We start from the raw sequence: 25,724 nt of genomic DNA, 5'->3' as shown, positions 1-25,724 counted from the left end.
GTCTTAGTTAATAGAATTTTCCACGCAGTCAACCAAGCCAGAAGCCTCAGAGTGAAATTTGATTCTTCCCTCTTCATTTTCCATATCCAAGCAGTCACCAAGTCCTCTAAATTCTCTTCCCGATTTTTATCTTGAAGCTTTATTTTTTTTCTCTGTTTTCAAATATATTGGCTTATATTAGTGAAAAAAAAAACAGAGAGTAGTAATGCTTCAGGAATGGCCAAATGTAGGTGTGTACTTAAACAAAAATTTGTCCCTCTCTATGTGGCCTTTATTCTGGTATGTTGGCTTCCTTCTCAGGCAGACTTTTCTACAGGGCAACCCTTAGCAAATTGAACTTTAGCAATCCCAACGAAAATAAATAAATGAAGAATGTGGTCTCAGTAGGTACGGCAAAAGCAAAAATTCTGTACTGACTCTTTTTAGATAGAAATGACTTATGTTCCTGTTTCAGGGTATGGGACATGCAGCTGAGTCAGGACTAAACTATGTGCCCAACCCTGCGTGCAGGGCCGTGTGATACTTCCTTAGAACTCCACGGACCAGGCTGAGTGGCAGAGGTGTGGTTTCCCTGTGGGAAATCAGGGACCTGTTATTAAAAGAAAGGGACATGCATTCTGGGCAGATATAAATAAAATATTCACTGAAGACCCTTATTTGTCATTATGGATTATCTCAACCGCCTTTTAACCTAATCTCCCAATCTGAACTCACTCCCCCAATTCCAGAGAGCTTCCACACTGCTACCAACTTAATTTTTTTCTTATTCTTCCATTTTTAAAAATTAAATTATTATCTGTGTACATATCTTACCATTGCCCCCCTCCATACATGCCCTCCAACTTAATTTTTCAGAAGCAAAGTTATAAAAATAATATGCTCAGAAATGTTCAGTGGTTTCTTATTAAAAATAAAAAAAAAACAGTCAAAACTCTTTCCCTAATATTCAATCTGGACTTTAGTCCCTATGAAACTCCCAATTATAAAGCCATGTATTTATTCTATGTCACCATTCTCATTGTTGCTCCTCTACATTCCCTGTAATAGCTCCTTCTGTGTCTGGAGATCTCTTAGTCATCCTTTAAATAATGTTTCTTTGGGAGGCATCCCTTACCTGTCCTTTTTCATCTCTCTTATTATAGCATTTCTCACTTCATAGCACTTGATGTACGTGCCCATTTTCCCCATTGCATTCTGAATGCCGTGAGAGGGGGACTCCTCTTTAACCACCATAATAAGCCTAATATAGCGCCTGACATTGGTGTTCAAGGGGTGCCAGTGTACTGTTGCCATTGAAAGAAAGAAAGGGCCTCTTTTGTTGACCATGCTAGGAGTTGACAGTTTATACAGCACTGGCAGCAAAGTAGGATGATTACATGACTTTTGAGCAATCCATACTACTAGTCCAATCCTATCTAATAAAGAGGGAATATGCTAATTGACCATCACTCCATCACAAAGATGGCTGCGCCCACAGCTGAGGCGAAGTTCCCGTAAGGAGACTTAACGAGCAATCAGCAGACACCTGAGGCTACAACCTCCCCCACCCCTGTGAGGCTTGACAGGGGAACTCAGGCCAAGTCCCCCACCCTGGTATCAGGCTGGGGGACCTCAGGCCACACCTCCAACCCCAGTGCCAGGCCAGGGGACCTGAGGCCATGCCCCCTGCCTGGCGGGGTTTGATGGGGGACCTGAGGCTGTGGCCCCCTCCCGGTGCTGGACCTGAGGCTGCGCTCCCCCGCTGGGTGGGGCTTGATGGGGGCCTCAGGCCATGCCCCCCACCCAGGGGGCTTGACAGGGGACCTCAGGTTGTGTCCCCACCTGACAGGGCTTGACAGAGGACCTCAGGCCACACCCCCTGTCCTGGCGCTGGGCCAGGGGACCTGATGCTATGCCCCTGCCTGGCAGGGCTTGACAGGGTTGGGTCTGGATCCATCCTAATGGGCGGGGGTGGTGGGGGCAGGGCACGGCTGGGTCTGGGTCTTATGTGATTTTGAGGTGCATGTGGGTGGGCGAGGACTTGACTCTGGGTCCCATGGTGTGCCCCAGACTCTGACAGGAGTAAAGTTTTCATATACATTTTACTAATTTTCTTTCATCTCTGACACTTCTATTATAGAGAAAGGGCAAATAGCAATATTAAATTATTTTCTCTAATTAATCTCCTTTTAATGTGCATGAATTTCGTGCACCAGGTCACTAGTTATTAATTTTAAAAAAAGAGCCCACAGAAACATTCTCCTGAAGTTATTTTTGGGACAAAAGAGGAGATGTATTAGCTGACAGCAGGAACCCACAGTTGACTTTTTTTAGTATCTACCCTCCTCACAGCTGTTTCTGCTTTTTATAGCTGCTTTATTACTCTTCCACTAAATGGATTTTGTTTTGTTTTGTAATCTTCGTTAAGTTTCACCAACCTAAATTTCAGTTCTTTAGTCACACCAGATTTTAAGTGCTTAATGGTCACAGCGGCTAGTGGCTGCCATATTGCACAACACAGATATAGAACTTCCCAGCATCACAGAAAATGTGATTGAACAATGCTGCTATAGATGTAAATCTGAATTTTTCAGGAAACAACTACAGCATGCTTATATGCTTTTTGTTCCTCTGAATCGGGCTCACTTGGAGAGAGAGAGAGAGAGAGAGAGAGAGAGAGAGAGAGAGAGAGAGAGAGAGAGAGAGAGAGAGAGAGAGACTGTGTTCAAATTCAGAATACTTAGCAGGATTGGGTAAGGAGTTGGTACACCATTGGTGGTTAGGTTTCTAACATTTCTACATAAGGGATTTTACTTTTGTTAAACCTGCTCGTTGTTGAAATTCAATAAATTTGATATCATTCAAATTTAGTGTGATTGGTGAGGCCTTTTTTGAATAGGTACGAAGCTTCTAAGCATGCCTATAAGTACTGCTTATTCTCTCCTGGACATGGAGATTCTGCTGTCAGCCATTAAAGGGATGGAACTGGCCAGTGATGAGGTTCTCCTTGGTGCACCAGAGTGGAGACTTATAATAGACTCAAGTGTGTGTGTTTTTTCCTATAAGCATACTGTTTATTTTTAAAACATCATAGATACTTAACTATATATTCTACAAGGTAAATAGTATATAATTAAAAACAGAACATATGGAGCCAGATAAGAAGAAAATTGCCACTTCAGTGTTACCAATAATTATTTTACCTAATTATGTTTTTCTGTACTGTAAGAAGGAACCCATTACGTCTTTCCAGGAAGTGCTTTCTGGCATTAAAAGTCCCAGGTGCTTGCCTTACCACAATCTTTCCACACAAGATGCTCTTGATACTTTCCAGCTTCTTGTTTACTAACTTTGTTCAGATTATTATTCTTTCATTAACTGATAGCTTCAAGGAAGGCCTAAACAACTTTTCTCTATTTTCCCTCATATAATCAAAAGTAAGCACTATTAACATTTTTTTTAAATTTTTATGTTGAGATTACAAATAGCAGAATAATTTTATATTCTGCTTTTTATACTTTAATCTACTATTATTAGCTTGGAAACTTCCCAATCACAAATTTTTAAAAAAATATATATTTTATTGATTTTTCACAGAGAGGAAGAGAGAGAGATAGAGAGTTAGAAACATCGATGAGAGAGAAACATCGATCAGCTGCCTCCTGCACACCCCCCACTGGGGATGTGCCTGCAACCAAGGTACATGCCCTTGACTGGAATTGAAACTGGGACCCTTCAGTCCGCAGACCAACTCTCTATCCACAGAGCCAAACCAGTTAGGGCCCTAATCACAAATTTTAATGATTTCGTGATATTCCATCAGATGATGTCACATAGCTGTCCTCTTATTCCAGGGATCAAATCATTACCTGATTTGAGTCAGCCTGATTTTCAGCTCTGATCTCAGGTAGATACCACCATTCATTTCACATACATGGCACGCTGTAGTAGAGGGGCTATGCCAATAAGTTGAAGCTATTTCCTTTTACCATGAAAAGGAGCATTGAGGATTGAAGATAGGCCGATATGTATTTCTTGGATTGAGGCTCTCTTTAAAATTGCATCACATTTACTTATTTACTATTTATTTTACTTACTTAGTGTAACAGTTCAAAAAATTAACATTTGCTTATAACTTCTTTGTTTCTACCTTGAGTGTCACTGCTGACTGTGATTTGGCACCCTTCAGACTGAGTTGGCATTTAGGAAAACTGCTTTTCCTTGAATATCCTCATTTGAGTTGCTTAAGCGATTCCTGTTCCTCTTTAAAGGAGGAATGTAGTCAAAATCCTCCCAAAAGAAAACAGGTAGGACTTTTATTCTGAGAATTAGCTTTACTGTTAGTTAATGAAAATGATTCAGGTAGAGATGGATTATGCTTGCCCTTGCCATTTAGGCCCGGTTCTTCCTTGGCACAGGTGAGCAGCTTGGAAAGACTGCTTTTAATTTATGATGAATAAAGGAGAACACTCTGTGTATTTGCAGAAGTGGCTCTGCAACGGATGCTTTGAACCTAATAACTTCAAAGTCCCGACCTGTGCCCAGATAAAGGTTACCTGTGAATACAGGGTGAGACCATCCAAAGAATTACCAAATGGGTTTAACCTAGGAAATACTTTGGTTAACAAATGAGGAGGAGTATTTGATTTCTCTTGGTGATCTGCTTATTTGCATGTTAGATTCAGGAATGAAAGGATTAATCCAACCACTGTGTATGGGCTTCGATTGAATTTAGTATTTCAACTCTGAAAATGATAACTCTATAATTAGATGAAAGGACCCTAAAAAGGTAAAAGCACTAAACAGACTAGCTATATAAATAAAAAAAATTTTTAGGTTTACTTTTCTTCTACATGAGCATGCACCAAATATAGATGTTTTGTTGTATCTTATAGCAAGAGGCATATTCTTTTATAGCTTTGGATCTCAGGGATACTTCATTGTGGGGGAAAAACATTCTTTGGTTTTGTCCAGAGAAGTTGTCAGTAGATCTGAATGCTCAAGGTTTCTAGGATTTCAGTGCTTTTTGCATCATTTTGGAACCAAAGCCCTCGGATGATAAGTACTTGGTGCCTGCTTTCAGGGTTTATCATGATGTCCTTTGGCAGTTAAGCTTGTAAGATCAATGTATAGATAGAATGAAACAGAACACACATATGTATAGTAACTTGAGGAACCAGACTGGCTGTCTGGCCTGCAAGACTTGATTGTAACCTGTTGGAATGTAAAAACTGTATCAGTCAGAACAGGTCAGATTAGCTCTGAGGAAGCATAGGAGATGGAGAGTCAAGTGAAAGTTGGCAGTCTTGGCCTCTGTAATGGCAGTTTCTCACAGTACGACAATAAATGACATTTTTATGACCACCTCAGTCCTGTGTACGTCTTAGTTATCCTGAGATCTCTCTCAGAGTTGGTATAGAAAAAGAACAGGGAAATTGCCAATAGGTACATAAAAAGTTTTCCGCATCACTGATCACCAGGGAAATGTATATCAAAACCACAATGAGTCCTGGCTGGGTTGGCTCAGTTAGATGAGTGTCATAACATGCACTGAGAGGGCACCAATTTGATGCCCAGTCAGGGCACTTGGCTGGGTTGCAGGCTTGATCCCCAGGAGGGGGCTTATGGAAGGTAGCCAATTGATGTTTCTCTCTCTCTCTCTCTCTCTCTCTCTCTCTCTCTCTCTCTCTCTCTGTCTCTCTGTCTCTGTCTCTCTTTCAAATCAATAAAAATATTTTAAAAACACACAATGAGATGTCACCTCACACCTGTTAGAAGAGCTAGCATAAAAAAGACAAGAGATAACAAGTGTTTGTGAGGATGTGGAGAAAAGGGGATTCTTGGGCACCATTGATGGGATTATAAATTGGTGCAGCCAAGAGATGCAAACCAAAACAACAATGCGGTACCATCTCACACCTGTCAGAATGGCCAACATCAACAAATCAACAAAGGACAAGTGTTGGCGAGGTTGCGGAGAAAAAGGAACCCTCGTGCACTGCTGGTGGGAATGCAGACTGGTGCAACCACTGTGCAGAACAGTGTGGAGTCTCCTCAAAAAACTGAAAATGGAACTCCCATTTGACCCAGTAATCCCACTCCTAGGAATATATCCCAAGAAACTAGAAACACCAATCAGAAAGGATATATGCACCCCTATGTTCATAGCAGCACAATTTACAATAGTTAGGATTTGGAAACAGCCTAGGTGCCCATCAGCAGATGATTGGATCCAAAAACCATGGTACATCTACACAATGGAATACTATGCGGCCATAAAAAAGAAGGAATTCTCATCATTTGCAGCAACCTGGATGGAATTGGAGAACATCATGCTGAGTGAAATAAGCCAGTCAATGAAAGAGTAACACCACATGACCTCACTCATTTATGGATAATAAAGAACATTATAAACTGATGAACCAAAAGATAGATATAGAGACAGTAAAACAACAAGCAGACTGTCAAATTACAGCGGGGAGGGTAGGGAGATCTGGGGAAGATAATAGATCAATCGAAGGACTTGTATACATGCATATAAGTACAACCAATGGACACAAAACTCTGGGGAGGGAGGGTATGTATGGGAGGGGGAGGTAATGTTAAAATATGTACACAGATAATAATTTAATAAAAAAAAATGTAAAAAAAAATTGGTGCAGCCACAATGGAAAAAGTATGGAGATTCCTCAAAATATTTAAAATATAACTATATTTTAAATTCTTCTTCTGGGTACATAGATAAAGGTAACAAAATCTCTATCTCAAGATATGCATTGATTTTTAAAAAAAGATATCTGCACCCCTTTATTGAAGCATTATTTATAATAGCCAAGACGTGAAAGCAACCTATATGCCCACTGACAGATTAATGGGTAAAGTAAATCTGATAGCCCTAGATTGGCTCAGTGGGTAGAATGTCTGCCCTTAGACTGAAGGGCCCCAGGTTCAATTTTGGTCAAGTCCACATACCTCGGTTGCGGGTTCAATCCCCAGCCCCTCTTGAGGCCTGTGTGGGAGGCAACCAATTGATGTGTCTCTCTCATATTGATGTTTCTCTCTCTCTGTTCCCCGCCTCCCCTCCACCCTCTCTAAAAGTCAGTGGAAAAATACCCTTGGGTGAGGATTAACAACAACAACAAAAGTATACACTCATACAATGGAATATTATTAAACCATAAATAAGAAAATCTTGTCAAGACTGGTTTGGCTCAGTGGATAGAGCGTTGGCCTGTGGACTGGAAGGTCCCAGGTTCGATTCCAATCAAGGGCATGAGCCTTGGTTGCGGGCACATCCCTGGTAGGGGGTGTGCAAGAGGCAGCTGATCGAAGATTCTTTTTCATTGATGTTTCTAACTCTCTATCCCTCTCTCTTCCTCTCTGTAAAAAAATCAATAAAAAAAGAAAAGAAAAGAAAATCTTGCCATTTGCAACAGTATGATGGACCTTGAGGGCATTATACTAAGTGAAATAAGTCAGACAATAAAAGACAAATACGTATAATCTCACTTATATGTGAATCTGAGAAACCCAAATTCATAGCAACAGAGAACAGATTGCTGGTTGCCAGAGGTGGGGGGTGGAGGGGTGAGAGAAATGGGTAAAGGTAGTCCAGAGGTACAGTCATAAGGTAAATAAGTTCCGAGGAGAGGGAAAAAATAATAAGTTCTGAGGATGTAATATGCAGTGTGGTGACCATAGTTAACGATAGTGTATGTTTATTTGAAAGTTGCTAAGATAGTGTCTTAAAATTCTCATTAAAAATCGTAACTATGTGAGAGGTGATAAATATTTACTGTAATGATGAATAAACTTACTGTAGTAATCAGTTTGCAATATATACATGTGTCAAATCATTATTTTGTGCCTCTGAAACTAATATAAATTTATACATCAATTATATCTCAATAAAAACGGGGGTGGAGAAAGAAATAGAATAGGGGAGTCGGGTGACTCAAATGTTTAATGGCGTAAGATTAAGAAAGTGTGGTGTCTCTCAGTTTGAATAAATTCTTCATCTCAAGGCTTTCAGATCAGAAGAGCAGAGTGAGATCCATCTGGGTTTTTCTTTCTAGATGATACTCATATACCATACCGAGCTTCATTCATTTTATTTTATTTGTCTGCCTTTACTGTACCCACCTACTTTTTAAAGATGCTCAAAACATGTACAAAAATGTGTAAGAAAGGTTTATTTTGAGTACTGAAAGAAAGAATTCCAGTTCAGAATCCTTCCATACCTGTATATTTAAATAATGTAAATAGTTATGGTAAAAGTTCCTTAAAGAAATTATGACCATTTTCATTATTGTTCTTAAAGAGAGGAAAGAGCCCTAACTGGTTTGACTCAGTAGATAGAGCATCAACTTTGGACTCAAGGGTCCCAGGTCCAATTCCGGTCAAGGGCATGTACCTTGGTTGTGGGCACAAACCCAGTAGGGAGTGTGCAAGAGGCAGCTGATTGATGTTTCTCTCTCATCGATGTTTCTAGCTCTCTATCCCTTTCCCTTCCTCTCTGGAAAGGGATAGGGATATAATTCTTTCCAAATATATATATATATTTGGAAAGAGTTGTATGCTAAAAAGACATTAAGGGGTTAGGTAAAGTCCCAGCATAACAACTGGGGACCTAAAAGAAGGAATTTGATGCCTCATCTCATTATGTTTCCCTTATCCTGTTTGTTTCAGTGCATCCAATTTTTTTTTTATTTAATTGCAGTTGATTTTGAGTTTTTATGGGTTGGAAACTCTGTTGAGAAAATGCTGGGGATTTAAGAGGAACCTTAAAGATCATCTAGCATCAATTTTTAAACTTTTCCATTAAAGTGCTTTCTTTCTTTCTTTTTTAAAAAATATATATTTTATTGATTTTACAGAGAGGAAGGGGGAGGGATAGAGAGTGAGAAACATCGATGAGAGAGAAACATCGATCAGCTGCCTCCTGCACACACCCCCCCTCGCGCCCCCCCCCCCCCCCCCGAGGATGTGCCTGCAGCCAAGTGAAATCGAACCTGGGACCCTTGGACAATATATAAAGAGATGACCGGAATCGAACCTGGGACCCTTCAGTCAGCAGGCCAACACCCTATCCACTGAGCCAAACCAATTAAGACTATTTGTTTTTTTAAAAAAAATATATTTTTATTGATTTCAGAGAGGAAGGGAAAGGGAGAGGGAGAGAGAGATAAAAAAAAAAAAAAAATCAATGATGAGAGAATCATTGATTGGCTGCCTGCACACCCCTTACTGGGGATTGAGCCTGCAGTAAGAACACGTGAGAACAGTTGACTGATTTGGGGGCATGTCCCAAAATGGCTCAGTGCAAACTTAAAACATTTTTATCTCAATTTTTGCTTAAAAAATTGCAGGGGAAAAATCATGGGCAGCCTGTCCTGTGTGGCTTAGTGATGGAGCCCCGGAGGTCAGGGCTCCATTCCTGGTCAGGGCACATGACCAGCTTGCAGGCTCAATCCCCAGTGGGGGTTGTGCAGGAAGCAGCTCATCAATGATTTTCTATCAGTATTGATGTTTCTCTCTCTTTCCCTTCCTTTCTCTAACCCTTCCTATCTCTGAAATTAATAAAAACACATTTTATTTTATTTTTTTTATTTTTTATTTTTTTTAATATATTTTATTGATTTTTTTTTTACCCCCTCCCTCCCTCCCACACATCCCCTCCCTCCCCAGAGTTTTGTGTCCATTGGTTGCACTTATATGCATGTATACAAGTCCTTCGGTTGATCTATTATCTCCCCCAGATCTTCCTCCCGTCCCCACTGTAACTTGACAGTCTACTTGTTGATATACTGTCTCTATATCTATCTTATGGTTCACCAGTTTATAATGTTCTTTATTATCCACAAATGAGTGAGGTCATGTGGTGTTTCTCTTTCATTGATTGGCTTATTTCACTCAGCAAGATGTTCTCCAATTCCATCCAGGATGCTGCAAATGATGAGAAATCCTTCTTTTTTATGGCAGCATAGTATTCCATTGTGTAGATGTACCATAGTTTTTGGATCCAATCATCTGCTGACGGACACTTAGGCTGTTTCCAAATTCTGGCTATTGTAGATTGTGCTGCTATGAACATAGGGGTGCATATATCCTTTCTGATTGGTGTTTCAAGTTTCTTGGGATATATTCCTAGAAGTGGGATTACTGGGTCAAATGGGAGTTCCATTTTCAGTTTTTTGAGGAAACTCCACACTGTTCTCCACAGTGGTTGCACCAGTCTACATTCCCACCAGCAGTGCGCGAGGGTTCCTTTTTCTCCGCAACCTCGCCAACACTTGTCGTTTGTTGATTTGTTGATGTTGGCCATTCTGACAGGTGTGAGATGGTACCGCATTGTTGTTTTGATTTGCATCTCTCGGATAATTAGTGACTTTGAGCATGTTTTCATGTGCTTTTTGGCCTTCCTTCTGTCTTCTTTTGAAAATATTCTATTTAGGTCCATTGCCCATTTTTTAATTGGATCATTCATCTTCCTTTTATTTAGTTGTATAAGCTGTTTGTAGATGTTGGAGATTAAACCTTTATCAGTGGTAACATTTGCAAATATGTTCTCCCACACAGTGGGCTTTCTTGTTGTTTTGTTGATGGTTTCTTTTGCTGTAAAAAAGCTTTTTATTTTGATGTAGTCCCATTTGTTTATTTTCTCTTTAGCTTCCATTGCACTAGGGGTAGTATCAGTGAAGAAGTTTTTTTGGCATACGTCTGAGATTTTGTTGCCTGTGGATGCTTCAAGTATTTTTATGGTTTCCCGTCTGATGTTTAAGTCCTGTATCCATTTTGAGTTTATTTTTGTGTATGGTGTAAGTTGGTGATCTAGTTTCATTCTTTTGCATGTATCTGTCCAATTTTCCCAACACCATTTATTGAAGAGACTGTCTTGACTCCATTGTATATTAGTGCCTCCTTTGTCAAATATTAATTGAGCATAGTGATTTGGGTTGATATCTGGGTTCTCGATTTGATTCCATTGATCTATATGTCTGTTTTTGTGCCAGTACCAGGCTGTTTTGAGAACAGTGGCTTTGTAATACAGTTTGAAGTCTGGTATTGAGATACCTCCTACTTTACTCTTCTTTCTCAGGATTGCTGTGGCTATTCGGGGTCTTTTATTGTTCCAAATGAACTTTTGGAGAGTTCTTTCTAGGTCAGTGAAATATGCCGTTGGTATTTTAATGGGGAGTGCATTGAACTTATAGATTGCTTTAGGAAGTATGGACATTTTGATGATGTTGATTCTACCAATCCATGAACATGGTATGTTCTTCCATCTGTTTACATCTTCCTCTATTTCTTTTTTCAGTGTCGTGTAGTTTTCCGCAAATAGGTCCTTTACTTCCTTAGTTAAGTTTATTCCTAGGTATCTTAATTTTTTTGGTGCGATCATAAATGTAATTGCTTTTTTAGTCTCTGTTTCTATAAACTCACTGTTGGTGTATAGAAATGCCATAGATTTCTTGGTGTTAATTTTGTATCCTGCTACATTGCCAAATTCATTTATTAAGCCAATTAGTTTTTTAATGGAGTCTTTTGGGTTTTTTATATACAATATCATGTCGTCTGCAAATAAGGATAACTTTACTTCTTCTTTTCCAATTTGGATGCCTTTTATTTCCTCCTCTTGTCTAATTGCAATGGCTAGTACTTCCAGTACTATGTCAAAGAGGAGTGGCGATAGTGGGCATCCCTGTCTTGTTCCTGTTCTTAGAGGGAATGGTTTTAGTTTTTGCCCATTGAGTATGATGTTTGCTGTGGGTTTATCATATATAGCTTTTATTACGTTGAGGTATGATCCTTGTACTCCCACCTTGTTAAGAGTTTTTATCAGGAAAGGGTGTTGGATTTTATCAAATGCTTTTTCTGCATCAATTGATATGACTATATGATTTTTATCTTTCAACTTGTTTATGTGATGTATCACGTTTATTGATTTGCGGATATTGTACCAACCTTGCATTCCTGGTATAAATCCTACTTGGTCATGGTGTATGATCTTTGTGATGCTCTGCTGGAGCCGATTTGCTAGAATTTTGTTGAGGATTTTGGCATCTATGTTCATGAGGGATATTGGCCTGTAATTCTCTTTCATTGAGTTGTCTTTATCGGGTTTTGGTATTAGGGTGATGCTGGCTTCATAGAAGGAGTTTGGAAGTGTTCCTTCCTCTTGAATTTTTTGGAATAGTCTGAGGAGGATAGGTTTTAGTTCTTCCTTGAATGTTTGGTAAAACTCTCCTGTGAAGCCATCTGGCCCTGGGCTTTTGTTTGCTGGAAGCTTTTTGATGACTGTTTCAATTTCTTCCCAAGTCACTGGTCTATTGAGATTTTTAGATTCTTCCTGATTGAGTTTTGGAAGTTTGTATTTTTCTAGGAATATGTCCATTTCCTCCAGGTTGTTCAGTTTGTTGGAATAGAGTTGTTCGTAGTATTTTGTAACAATCCGTTGTATTTCGGTGGGGTCTGTTGTTATTTCACCTCTTTCATTTCTGATTTTGTTTATTTGGGTCCTCTCTCTTTGTTTCTTGGTTAGCCTGGCTAGAGGTCCATCTATCTTGTTTATTCTTTCAAAGAACCAGCTCTTGGTTTTGTTGATCTTATGTATTGTTTTTTTGGTCTCTATGTCGTTTATCTCTGCTCTGATTTTTGTTATTTCCTTCCTTCTGCTTACACTGGGTTTTTCTTGTTGCTCCTTTTCTAACTCTTTGAGTTGTAGAGTTAGATCATCTGTTACTATTTTTTCTAGTTTTTTGCAATAGGCTTGTAAGGATATGAACTTCCCTCTCAAAACTGCTTTTGCTGTGTCCCAAAGATTTTGGATTGTTGTGCTTTCATTGTCATTTGTTTCCAGGATGTTTTTAATTTCTTCCTTGATTTCTCTGGTAACCCAGTCCTTGTTTAATAGCAAGCTGTTTAGTCTCCATGTGTTTGATTTCTTTGGATTATTTTTATTGTAGTTAATTTCCAGTTTTATGCCATTATGGTCTGAAAAGATGCTTGATATGATTTCTATCTTCTTGAATTTGAAGAGACTTTGCCTATGTCCCAAAATGTGGTCTATCTTTGAGAATGTCCCATGTGCACTTGAGAAGAATGTATATTCTGTGGCTTTGGGGTGGAGTGTCCTGAAGATGTCAATTAATTCCATCTGGTCTAGTGAGTCATTTAGGATTGATATTTCTTTGCTGATTTTTTGTTTAGATGATTTGTCGAAGGGTGACAGTGGGGTATTAAAATCTCCTACTATGATTGTATTGCTATTAATCTCTCCCTTAATGTCCTCTAGCAGTTTTTTAATGTATTTGGTTGCTCCTGTAAAAACACATTTTAAAAAAATCATGGGCAATTTATGACCTTACCCATAATATTTGTATCTAGGTATGTGTACTTAGTGCTGGAAATATCTATATATATAAAAAGCCAGCCACCAGACCCCTGTAATGACCAGAACAACTGGTCGCCATGATGCTTACAATGGCCAGCAAACCGGCCGGATCTGGGGTGGGGCTGGCTGGTCAACCTCCTGCAGCCTCTCCCCTTGGCTGGCCCTGCCCCCAATGGGCTCTCACCACCTTGATCGGCCCATAGCCCCTCCCCTGGCTGGCCCCACTCCCAATCGCCCCCCAAGCTCCAATAGGGGCCAGAGCCAGCTGGCCAACCTACTGCAGCTACCCCGCCCATCCCCATGCCACATCAGGCCCCCTCCACCCTGACTAGGGGCAGGGCCAGCCAGCCAACCGCTTGTGGCCCCTCCCCCTGGGCAGCCCTACCCTCCATCAACCCACACCCACATAAATCAGGGATGGGGCTGGCCAGCCAACCACCCACAATCCCCCTGGCTGCTGGCCCCAGATTGGATCCCCCACTCCATTCGGGAGCAGGGCCTGCAGGCCCACTGCCCATGGCCCCTCCCCTTGGCTGGCCCCATCCCCAGCTGGTCCCCCACCCCAATTTGGGGCAGGGCTGGCCAGCCCACAGCCCCTCTCCATGGCCAGCCCTGCCCTCAATTGGTCCCCCACCCCAATCAGGGGCAGGGCCTGCTGGCCAATCACCTTTGGCCCTTTTCCCCCTCCTCTGATTGGGCCCCAATCAGGGCCAGGCTTGCTAGACCCCACCTATGCACGAATTCATGCACTGGGCCTCTAGTGGTAATATGAAGTCATTTTCCACCCCTGCTTTTTTGTTTGGCACAAGATTTCTGGTTTTGAGCAAATGTCTACATCTCTTTATATATTGTCTATGGTCTAGAAAAGGATCTTGATGGGTCATATTCCCAGAATCACAGGTTATCAGCTACTTATGTGAGGATTGAATGATGGTGGGTAAAGATCACATTGCAAAGATTAATATGCCATGTAAATGTGAGCTGTTTCTTTTTTTAAATCTTGGTGTTCTATACATCTTCAATCCTCTCAGAATTGGGTCTTATGACCAAGTAAAAAAATTAATAGGGGAGAGAATGATAAGATGGGGGACAGAGGGTTTCTTGCCTTAGACTTTCTTTGACATGATCAAAATGAGGCACAGCAAGTTAACTAACCATTGGTGTAATTGATGCTCTTACAGGAGGGAGCACTGGCAGTTGTTGGGTAATTTGAAGACTACCGTGGAGGGTTTGGTGTCAGCCAACAGCCCCAACGTTTGGTCCAAGTATGGTGGCCTGGAACGGCTTTGCAGGGACATGCAGAGCATCCTCTATCACGGGCTCATCCATGACAAGGTACGGAGACCTTCTTTTGTGTCAAATTGGGTGAATTAGTTGTTGGAAAGAAACAGTTGCATTAAGTTGTTGGCGGGGAGAAGATGATGGCCACTAGTCTATGAGCCCTTGAGGGAAGAACTGTACAATATGATGACGAGGAATCATTGGGCCTTTCCTCTTAGGATTATCATAGGACACATCTGATAAATATTTATTGAATATTGTTGTTTTTAGAATGTCCTATGAATATTATTTTGTAGACAACTGGTTGATACTTATGAGTAGTATTTGTAGTCATAGCTAACTTTTTAAAATATAAACTTTTTGATGTTGAGTTTATTTTTCATAATATCCTAAAACATTCTAATAAGATTTGAGTATTAAAAATGAGTGGAAGCTAATATTTAATAGTTTTTGCTTGTCTTTGGCAATTACTTCAGTTGCAGTGTTTTAAGTAAGGTTTGGTCTGGATAAATTTGTCAAGTGACTCATTGGTCTGGTATCCTTCTACTTTTTGAGTATCAAACCTGTCCTGGCCAGTGTGGCTCAGTGGTTGGGTGTCCTCCCATGCACCGAAAGGTTGCCTGTTTGATTCCTGGTCAGGGCACATGCCTGTGTTGCAGGCTCTACCCCTAATAGGGGGCGTGCAGAAGGCAGCCAAGAGATGTTTTGCTTTCACGTGGATGTTTCCCTCTCTCCCTCTCCCTTCCTTTCTCTCTGTAAATAAAATTTTTAAAAAAATATATTTTATTGATTTTTCACAGAGAGGAAGAGAGAGGGATAGAGAGTTAGAAACATCGATGAGAGAGAATCATTGATCAGCTGCCTCTTGCACACCCCCTACTGGGGATGCGCCCGCAACCAAGGTACATGCCCTTGACTGGAATCGAACCCAGGACCTTTCATCCCAGGCCGACGCTCTATCCACTGAGCCAAACCGGTCCCGGCTGTAAATAAAATTTTAAAAATCTTTATTTTTTTATTTTTTAAATATATTTTATTGATTTTTTTACAGAGAGGAAGGGAGAGAGATAGAGAGCTAGAAACGTCAATGAGAGAGAAACATCAACCAGCTGCCTCTTGCACACCCCCTACCGGGGATGTTCCCGCAACCAACGTACATGCCCCCGACCGGAATCGAACCTGGGACCCTTCAGTCCGCAGACCGATGCTCTACCACTGAGCCAATCTGCTTTCGGCTAAAAATCTTTATTTATTTAAAAAATATATTTATTAAATTTATTGATGAGAGAGAGAGAGGGAGAGAGAGAGGGAGAGAGAGAGAAAGAGAGAAATGTTGGTGTGTTGTTCCACTTACTAGTATTTATGCATTCATTGGTTGTCTCTTGTATGTGCCCTGACTGGGGATTGAACCTGCAACCTTGACGTATCAGGGCAATGCTCTAACCTAGGGGTGTCGAACTCAATCAGAGAAGGGGCCAAAATCTAAAATCCAGCCTAAATCGCGAGCCGAATGGTTTACTGAACAGTCATAAACTGACAATTTCATAAACTGACAGCGGAGTGCAGTGATGACAGCGCGGTGCGGGCCACATTGCAAGGCCTGGCGGGCTGGATTTGGCCCGCGGGCCTTGTGTTTGACACATGTGCTAACCAATTGAACTACCCAGCCAGGGCCCCATAAAAAAATCTTTATAAAATAAAAATCAAACCTCACAAATAAGTTCATAATTATGTATTCCCAAATATACATGCTCTTTTCTACCAGAGCCCAGTATTTTTCCCTGGAACTCTTTCCCCTGAGCCATGGTTAGCCTTTTTTTTTTTTTTTAAAAATCAGAATTTATTCTCAACTACCGTAGCAGTCACATTGGAAAAGATCTAATCAGTGAATTGGTATTAAGGTATTTATAGTTGATAGGATTTACTTTGCTACCCTCCCTTCTAAAAGTCTGGGTATATTATCTCTAACAATATCTTTAAACCAATGTTCCTATTGGCTTTTATTGTTAAAAATATTTTTATTGATTTCAGAGAGGAAGGGAGAGTGGGGAGGGAGAGAGAAACATCAATGATGAGAGGAAATCATTGATTGGCTGCGTCCTGCATGCCCCCTACTGGGGATCAAGCTCACAATCCAGGCATGTGCCCTTGTCTGGAATCAAACCCGGGACCCTTCAGTATGCAGGCTGATTCCCTATCCACTGAGCCAAACCAGCTGGGCCCTATTGGATTTTTTGGAGTTAGTGGGAAAGTTGGTTTAAGTTAGATTTTTTTTAAAATTCAAAGTAAGTTCTGAAAATGAGGCCTTCTCTTTTAATTAGTTTTAAAGATGTGAAAATTTTTTTATCCTTCAAAGAATTGTTCTTTTTAAAAAGATATATATTTTATTGTTTTTTTACAGAGATTAAGGGAGAGAGCTAGAGAGTTAGAAACATCAGTGAAAGAGACACATTGATCAGCTGCCTCCTGTACACCTCCTACTGGGGATGTGCCTGCAACCAAGATACATGCCCTTGACCAGAATCGAACCTGGGATCTCTCAGTCCGCTCTATCCACTGAGCCAAACCAGTTACGGCAAGAATTGTTCTTTTTTTTTTTTTTTTTTTTTTTTAAAAATATATTTTATTGATATTTTACAGAGAGGAAGGGAGAGAGATAGAGAGCCAGAAACGTCAATGAGAGAGAAACATTGACCAGCTGCCTCTTGCACACCCCCTACCGGGGATGTGCCCGCAACCAAGGTACATGCCCTTGACCGGAATCGAACCCGGGACCTTTCAGTCCACAGACCGACGCTCTACCACTGAGCCAAACCGGTTTCGGCAAGAATTGTTCTTAATGGTCATCATTATTAAAACACTATTTTAGGAATTTGGAGGCTAAATTGTATAGCAATTTGACAAAAGAATTAGTCAGAAACTAATCCAGATGCATCGCTCAGGTCCTTGGGGGGAAAAATGACATCATAGTTATAATTATAGACTTTTGAGTCAGACTTCTCATATTTTAATTTTAGCTTTACCACTATGTGGTAAGTTATATAACTCCTTGTACCTCTGTTTCCTCGTTTGTAAAATTATGAGATAACACTGGTACCCACCTCATAGGATTGCTGTAAGAATTAAATGAGATAATATATAAAAAGATTTAGAAAACATGAGAAATTTTTAGTCTTAACTATTAGGTAATAAGATATTTTTTGAGCCTTGCTTTTGTCATCTGTAAAATTAGGATAATGTCATTTATATAATAACATTTGATGGAAAGATTAAATGTAAAAGCATACAAATTTACCTACTGAAGTTAATGGCACATAGGAGGTAATTAATATATGTTTCTTTTTTTTTTTTTTTAAACTTTCAAGTTAACTTTTATGTAGTCGTATGGCAAAAATAATTAGAATTTACAAAACAAATAAGTTAACCCACTACAATCTGCCTTCTTCCCTTAGCACTGATGATCTTGGTACTAAAATTTAAGTAAGAATGACATCCATGTTATCAAATCCAATTAACATATTTCTCCTTTGAGGGCTGTCTTATGTTCTTCACTATTGACCACCATCAGACCTTGACTTTTTTTTTTTTTTTTTTTTAATATATATTTTATTGATTTTTTTACAGAGAGGAAGGGAGAAAGATAGAGAGCTAGAAACATCGATCAGCTGCCTCCTGCACACCCCCTAATGGGGATGTGCCTGCAACCAAGGTACATGCCCTTAACCGGTATCGAACCTGGGACTGTTTAGTCCACAGGCTGACGCTCTATCCACTGAGCCAAACTGGTTTGGCTCAGACCTTGACTTTTATGGCATTATTATTTTATCATGTCATGGAGAACCTCCAACTTCTGTGACCACTCCTTCTTAGTTGCTTTCCCTGGAATCTCTTCCTCTTGGATTTTAGCTTTTAATGGGGTTCTGTCTTATGTCCTTATCTCTTCTTACTTTGTTCATTTCCCTGAAGCAGTCTTATCCACTCGCATTGTTTAGGCTCAGACATTTTTGCTGAACTCCAGGCCCACAAGACTGGCTGTCTTGCTCTATATTATCTGGCTGGCTGTCCTACAGACTAAGCACAGTATGACCCCAAACAAACTTATATTCTCTCATGAGATTGCCCTTCCTCCTGGTATTTTTAATACTAATTTGTGACATTGCCAGCTACTCAGTCTTCCAAGTTAGAAACTTGGGAATCATGCCAACATGTTTTACAAAACTCAATACAAATTTCCCAGACTGACCACCAAAATAGCTACTAGATTAGTGACCCTGCCTTCTAGTGATTAAAGTACCTGTGACTTGGTAGCAAAAAGATTCTATTACTAATTTTACAAGGTCATCTAGAGTAATCAGTTAACCATATTCAGGACAATTTTACCATCTGTGCCAGGAGGAGAAAATGTGCCATGAAGAAATAGTGAAGTCAATGAGATTCTCAAGTGAACAATTATTCTCTCTCTCTTTCTCTTTCTCTCTTCCTCTTTTTCTCTCTTCACCCCCCCCCCCCTCTCTCTCTCTCTCTCTCTCTCTCACTATAGGGCTTAATGGGAAGAATAAAAACCGAAGGTTCATTTTAATTCCACCACTGCTCTGTTCTGCCTTGTAAAGACCTAAACATTGAAGTCAGTGTCAAGGACTGGTTTTCCCTTTTCATTTCCTTCCTAAAGACTAAGGCTTTCAAAGGTCTGGCTGTTGCGTCATCAAGAAGCTATTTGCCCTCGGAGAGGGGGAGGGGTATAATGACTCATGTGGGCCATTTCTTTTGTGCTTTCATAAGGATGTGTTATCGAATGTGTATTACATATTCTTTTAATCAGGGCCTTAGGAAACCTGTAAATGGCCATATTCTTAGAAAATATCATTTTCCAAGGTTTTCAAGGCAAATGGAAATGAAAAGAAAGCTGGGGTAGCAATACTTATATCTGACAAATTAGATCTCAGAGTGAAGGACATAACAAGAGACAATGAAGGCCACTTCATAATACTAAAGGGAGCAATCAAACAAGAAGAAATAACCCTGGTAAATATATATGCACCCAGTACGGGAGCACCCAAATACATAAAAAAACTGCTGGAGGACATTAAGGGAGAGATTAACAGCAATACAATCATAGTAGGAGATTTTAATACCCCACTGTCACCCTTCGACAAATCATCCAAACAAAAAATCAGCAAAAAAATATCAATCCTAAATGACTCACTAGACCAGATGGAATTAATTGACATCTTCAGAACATTCCACCCCAAAGCCACAGAATATACATTCTTCTCAAATGCACATGGGACATTCTCAAAGATAGACCACATTTTGGGACATAGGCAAAGTCTCTTCAAATTCAAGAAGATAGAAATCATATCAAGCATCTTCTCAGACCATAATGGCATAAAACTGGAAATTAACTACAATAAAAATAATCCAAAGAAATCAAACACATGGAGACTAAACAGCATGCTATTAAACAAGGACTGGGTTACCAGAGAAATCAAGGAAGAAATTAAAAACATCCTGGCAACAAATGACAATGAAAACACAACAATCCAAAATCTATGGGACACAGCAAAAGCAGTTTTGAGAGGGAAGTTCATATCCTTACAAGCCTATTGCAAAAAACTAGAAAAAAGTGTAACAAATGATCTAACTCTACAACTCAAAGAGTTAGAAAAAGAGCAACAAGAAAAGCCCAGTGTAAGTAGAAGGAAGGAAATAACAAAAATCAGAGCACAGATAAACGACATAGAGACCAAAGAAACAATACATAAGATCAACAAAACCAAGAGCTGGTTCTTTGAAAGGATAAACAAGATAGATGGACCTCTAGCCAGACTAACCAAGAAACAAAGAGAGAGGACCCAAATAAACAAAATCAGAAATGAAAGAGGTGAAATAACAACAGACCCCACCGAAATACAACGGATTGTTACAAAATACTATGAACAACTCTACTCCAACAAACTGAACAACCTGGAGGAAATGGACATATTCCTAGAAAAATATAATCTTCCAAAACTCAATCAGGAAGAATCTAAAAATCTCAATAAACCAGTGACTTGGGAAGAAATTGAAACAGTCATCAAAAAGCTTCCAGCAAACAAAAGCCCAGGGCCAGATAGCTTCACAGGAGAGTTTTACCAAACATTCAAGGAAGAACTAAAAACTATCCTCCTCAGACTATTCCAAAAAATCCAAGAGGAAGGAACACTTCCAAATTCCTTCTATGAAGCCAGCATCACCCTAATACCAAAACCAGATAAAGACAACTCAATGAAAGAGAATTACAGACCAATATCCCTCATGAACATAGATGCTAAAATCCTCAACAAAATTCTAGCAAATCGACTCCAGAAGAGTATCACAAAGATCATACACCACGACCAAGTAGGATTTATTCCAGGAATGCAAGGATGGTACAATATCCGCAAATCAATAAACGTGATACATCACATAAACAAATTGAAAGATAAAAATCATATAGTCATATCAATTGATGCAGAAAAAGCATTTGATAAAATCCAACACCCTTTTCTGATAAAAACTCTTAACAAGGTGGGAGTACAAGGATCATACCTCAACATAATAAAAGCTATATATGATAAACCCACAGCCAACATTATACTCAATGGGCAAAAACTAAAACCATTCCCTCTAAGAACAGGAACAAGACAGGGATGCCCACTCTCACCACTCCTGTTTGACATAGTACTGGAAGTACTAGCCATTGCAATTAGACAAGAGGAGGAAATAGAAGGCATCCAAATTGGAAAAGAAGAAGTAAAGTTATCCTTATTCGCCGATGACATGATATTGTACATAAAAAACCCAAAAGACTCCATTAAAAAACGAATTGACTTAATAAATGAATTTGGTAATGTAGCAGGATACAAAATTAATGCCAAGAAATCCATGGCTTTTCTATACACCAACAGAGAAACTGCAGAAACAGAGACTAAAAAAGCAATTCCATTTACCATCGCACCAAAAAAATTAAGATACCTAGGAATAACTTTAACTAAGGAAGTAAAGGACCTATATGGGGAAAACTACACGACACTGAAAAAAGAGATAGAGGAAGATGTAAGGAGATGGAAGAACATACCATGTTCATGGATTGGTAGGATCAACATCATCAAAATGTCCATACTTCCTAAAGCAATCTATAGGTTCAATGCACTCCCCATTAAAATACCAACGACATATTTCACCGACCTAGAAAGAACTCTCCAAAAGTTCATTTGGAACAATAAAAGACCCCGAATAGCCACAGCAATCCTGAGAAAGAAGAGTAAAGTAGGAGGGATCTCAATACCAGACTTCAAACTATATTACAAAGCCACTGTTCTCAAAACAGCCTGGTACTGGCACAAGAACAGACATATAGATCAATGGAATCGAATCGAGAACCCAGATATCAACCCAAATCACTATGCTCAACTAATATTTGACAAAGGAGGCACGAATATACAATGGAGTCAAGACAGTTTCTTCAATAAATGGTGTTGGGAAAATTGGACAGACACATGCAAAAGAATGAAACTAGATCACCAACTTTCACCATTCACAAAAATAAACTCAAAATGGATACAGGACTTAAACATCAGACGGGAAACCATAAAAATACTAGAAGCATCCACAGGCAGCAAAATCTCAGACGTATGCCAAAAGAACTTCTTCACTGATACTACCCCTAGGGCAATGGAAGCTAAAGAGAAAATAAACAAATGGGACTACATCAAAATAAAAAGCTTTTTTACAGCAAAAGAAACCATCAACAAAACAACAAGAAAGCCCACAGTGTGGGAGAACATATTTGCAAATGATACCACTGATAAAGGTTTAATCTCCAACATCTACAAACAGCTTATACAACTAAATAAAAGGAAGATAAATAATCCAATTAAAAAATGGGCAATGGACCTAAATAGAACATTTTCAAAAGAAGACAGAAGGAAGGCCAAAAGGCACATGAAAACATGCTCAAAGTCACTAATTGTCCGAGAGATGCAAATCAAAACAACAATGCGGTACCATCTCACACCTGTCAGAATGGCCAACATCAACAAATCAACAAACGACAAGTGTTGGCGAGGTTGCGGAGAAAAAGGAACCCTCGTGCACTGCTGGTGGGAATGTAGACTGGTGCAACCACTGTGGAGAACAGTGTGGAGTTTCCTCAAAAAACTGAAAATGGAACTCCCATTTGACCCAGTAATCCCACTCCTAGGAATATATCCCAAGAAACTAGAAACACCAATCAGAAAGGATATATGCACCCCTATGTTCATAGCAGCACAATCTACAATAGCCAGAATTTGGAAACAGCCTAAGTGTCCGTCAGCAGATGATTGGATCCAAAAACTTTGGTACATCTACACAATGGAATACTATGCGGCCATAAAAAAGAAGGAATTCTCATCATTTGCAGCAAACTGGATGGAACTGGAGAACATCATGCTGAGTGAAATAAGCCAATCAATGAAAGAGAAACACCACATGACCTCACTCATTTGTGGATAACAAAGAGCATTATAAACTGATGAACCAAAAGATAGATATAGAGACAGTAAATCAACAAGTAGACTGTCAAATTACAGCGGGGAGGGGAGGAAGATCTGGGGGAGATAATAGATCAACCGAAGGACTTTTATACATGCATATAAGTATAACCAATGGACACAAAACTCTGGGGAGGGAGGGGATGTGTGGGAGGGAGGGTGGGGGGCAAAAAAAAAAAATCAATAAAATATATTAAAAAAAAAATAAATAAATAAAAAAAAAATAAATAAACAATGTTGATATGAAAAAAAAAACAACAACAAAAAAAAAAAAAACCCAAAAGACTCCATTAAAAAACGAATTGACTTAATAAATGAATTTGGTAATGTAGCAGGATACAAAATTAATGCCAAGAAATCCATGGCTTTTCTATACACCAACAGAGAAACTGCAGAAACAGAGACTAAAAAAGCAATTCCATTTACCATCGCACCAAAAAAATTAAGATACCTAGGAATAACTTTAACTAAGGAAGTAAAGGACCTATATGGGGAAAACTACACGACACTGAAAAAAGAGATAGAGGAAGATGTAAGGAGATGGAAGAACATACCATGTTCATGGATTGGTAGGATCAACATCATCAAAATGTCCATACTTCCTAAAGCAATCTATAGGTTCAATGCACTCCCCATTAAAATACCAACGACATATTTCACCGACCTAGAAAGAACTCTCCAAAAGTTCATTTGGAACAATAAAAGACCCCGAATAGCCACAGCAATCCTGAGAAAGAAGAGTAAAGTAGGAGGGATCTCAATACCAGACTTCAAACTATATTACAAAGCCACTGTTCTCAAAACAGCCTGGTACTGGCACAAGAACAGACATATAGATCAATGGAATCGAATCGAGAACCCAGATATCAACCCAAATCACTATGCTCAACTAATATTTGACAAAGGAGGCACGAATATACAATGGAGTCAAGACAGTTTCTTCAATAAATGGTGTTGGGAAAATTGGACAGACACATGCAAAAGAATGAAACTAGATCACCAACTTTCACCATTCACAAAAATAAACTCAAAATGGATACAGGACTTAAACATCAGACGGGAAACCATAAAAATACTAGAAGCATCCACAGGCAGCAAAATCTCAGACGTATGCCAAAAGAACTTCTTCACTGATACTACCCCTAGGGCAATGGAAGCTAAAGAGAAAATAAACAAATGGGACTACATCAAAATAAAAAGCTTTTTTACAGCAAAAGAAACCATCAACAAAACAACAAGAAAGCCCACAGTGTGGGAGAACATATTTGCAAATGATACCACTGATAAAGGTTTAATCTCCAACATCTACAAACAGCTTATACAACTAAATAAAAGGAAGATAAATAATCCAATTAAAAAATGGGCAATGGACCTAAATAGAACATTTTCAAAAGAAGACAGAAGGAAGGCCAAAAGGCACATGAAAACATGCTCAAAGTCACTAATTGTCCGAGAGATGCAAATCAAAACAACAATGCGGTACCATCTCACACCTGTCAGAATGGCCAACATCAACAAATCAACAAACGACAAGTGTTGGCGAGTTTGCGGAGAAAAAGGAACCCTCGTGCACTGCTGGTGGGAATGCAGACTGGTGCAACCACTGTGGAGAACAGTGTGGAGTTTCCTCAAAAAACTGAAAATGGAACTCCCATTTGACCCAGTAATCCCACTCCTAGGAATATATCCCAAGAAACTAGAAACACCAATCAGAAAGGATATATGCACCCCTATGTTCATAGCAGCACAATCTACAATAGCCAGAATTTGGAAACAGCCTAAGTGTCCATCAGCAGATGATTGGATCCAAAAACTTTGGTACATCTACACAATGGAATACTATGCGGCCATAAAAAAGAAGGAATTCTCATCATTTGCAGCAAACTGGATGGAATTGGAGAACATCATGCTGAGTGAAATAAGCCAATCAATGAAAGAGAAACACTACATGACCTCACTCATTTGTGGATTACAAAGAGCATTATAAACTGATGAACCAAAAGATAGATATAGAGACAGTATATCAACAAGTAGACTGTCAAATTACAGCGGGGAGGGGAGGAAGATCTGGGGGAGATAATAGATCAACCGAAGGACTTTTATACATGCATATAAGTATAACCAATGGACACAAAACTCTGGGGAGGGAGGGGATGTGTGGGAGGGAGGGTGGGGGGCAAAAAAAAAAAATCAATAAAATATATTAAAAATAAATAAATAAATAAAAAAATAAATAAATAAAAAAAATAAAATAAAATAGCAAATGTTAAATATAAAAAAAAAAAATAAAAAAATAAAGGCAGATATTATAAACTAAAAAAAAAAAAAAAAAAAAAAAAAGAAAATATCATTTTCCTTGACAGCCTTCATCTAGGCTATTTTTAGTCCTCCCATAGCAATAACAATCACTCTTTAATATTTTGGTAGATTTTATTATTTTTTTGTGCATTTATATGCTTTTTAAAATATTAAGATTGTACTGTATATATCACTTCATATGTCTGTGCTTTTTAAAATAC

At 39.3% G+C, this 25,724-nt stretch overlaps 1 protein-coding gene across 8 annotated transcripts in view; it reads left to right on the top strand.

The window, feature by feature from the left end:
• Nucleotides 1–25,724, top strand: part of RUBCN (rubicon autophagy regulator) — a 68,108-nt gene that overhangs the window by 4,072 nt on the left and 38,312 nt on the right. For all 8 annotated transcript variants that reach the window (XM_084871548.1, XM_084871546.1, XM_084871545.1 and 5 more), the window contains exon 2: nt 14,554–14,707. In XM_084871548.1, coding sequence (XP_084727674.1) covers nt 14,554–14,707 — 154 coding nt within the window. The remainder of the gene's footprint in view (nt 1–14,553; nt 14,708–25,724) is intronic.

This window comes from Pipistrellus hanaki (assembly GCF_964339955.1).
Source record: "Pipistrellus hanaki genome assembly, chromosome: 2".
Lineage (NCBI taxonomy): Eukaryota > Metazoa > Chordata > Mammalia > Chiroptera > Vespertilionidae > Pipistrellus > Pipistrellus hanaki.
The sequence above is the reverse complement of the archived record's forward strand: the minus strand, read 5'-3'. Positions and strand labels throughout refer to the sequence as shown.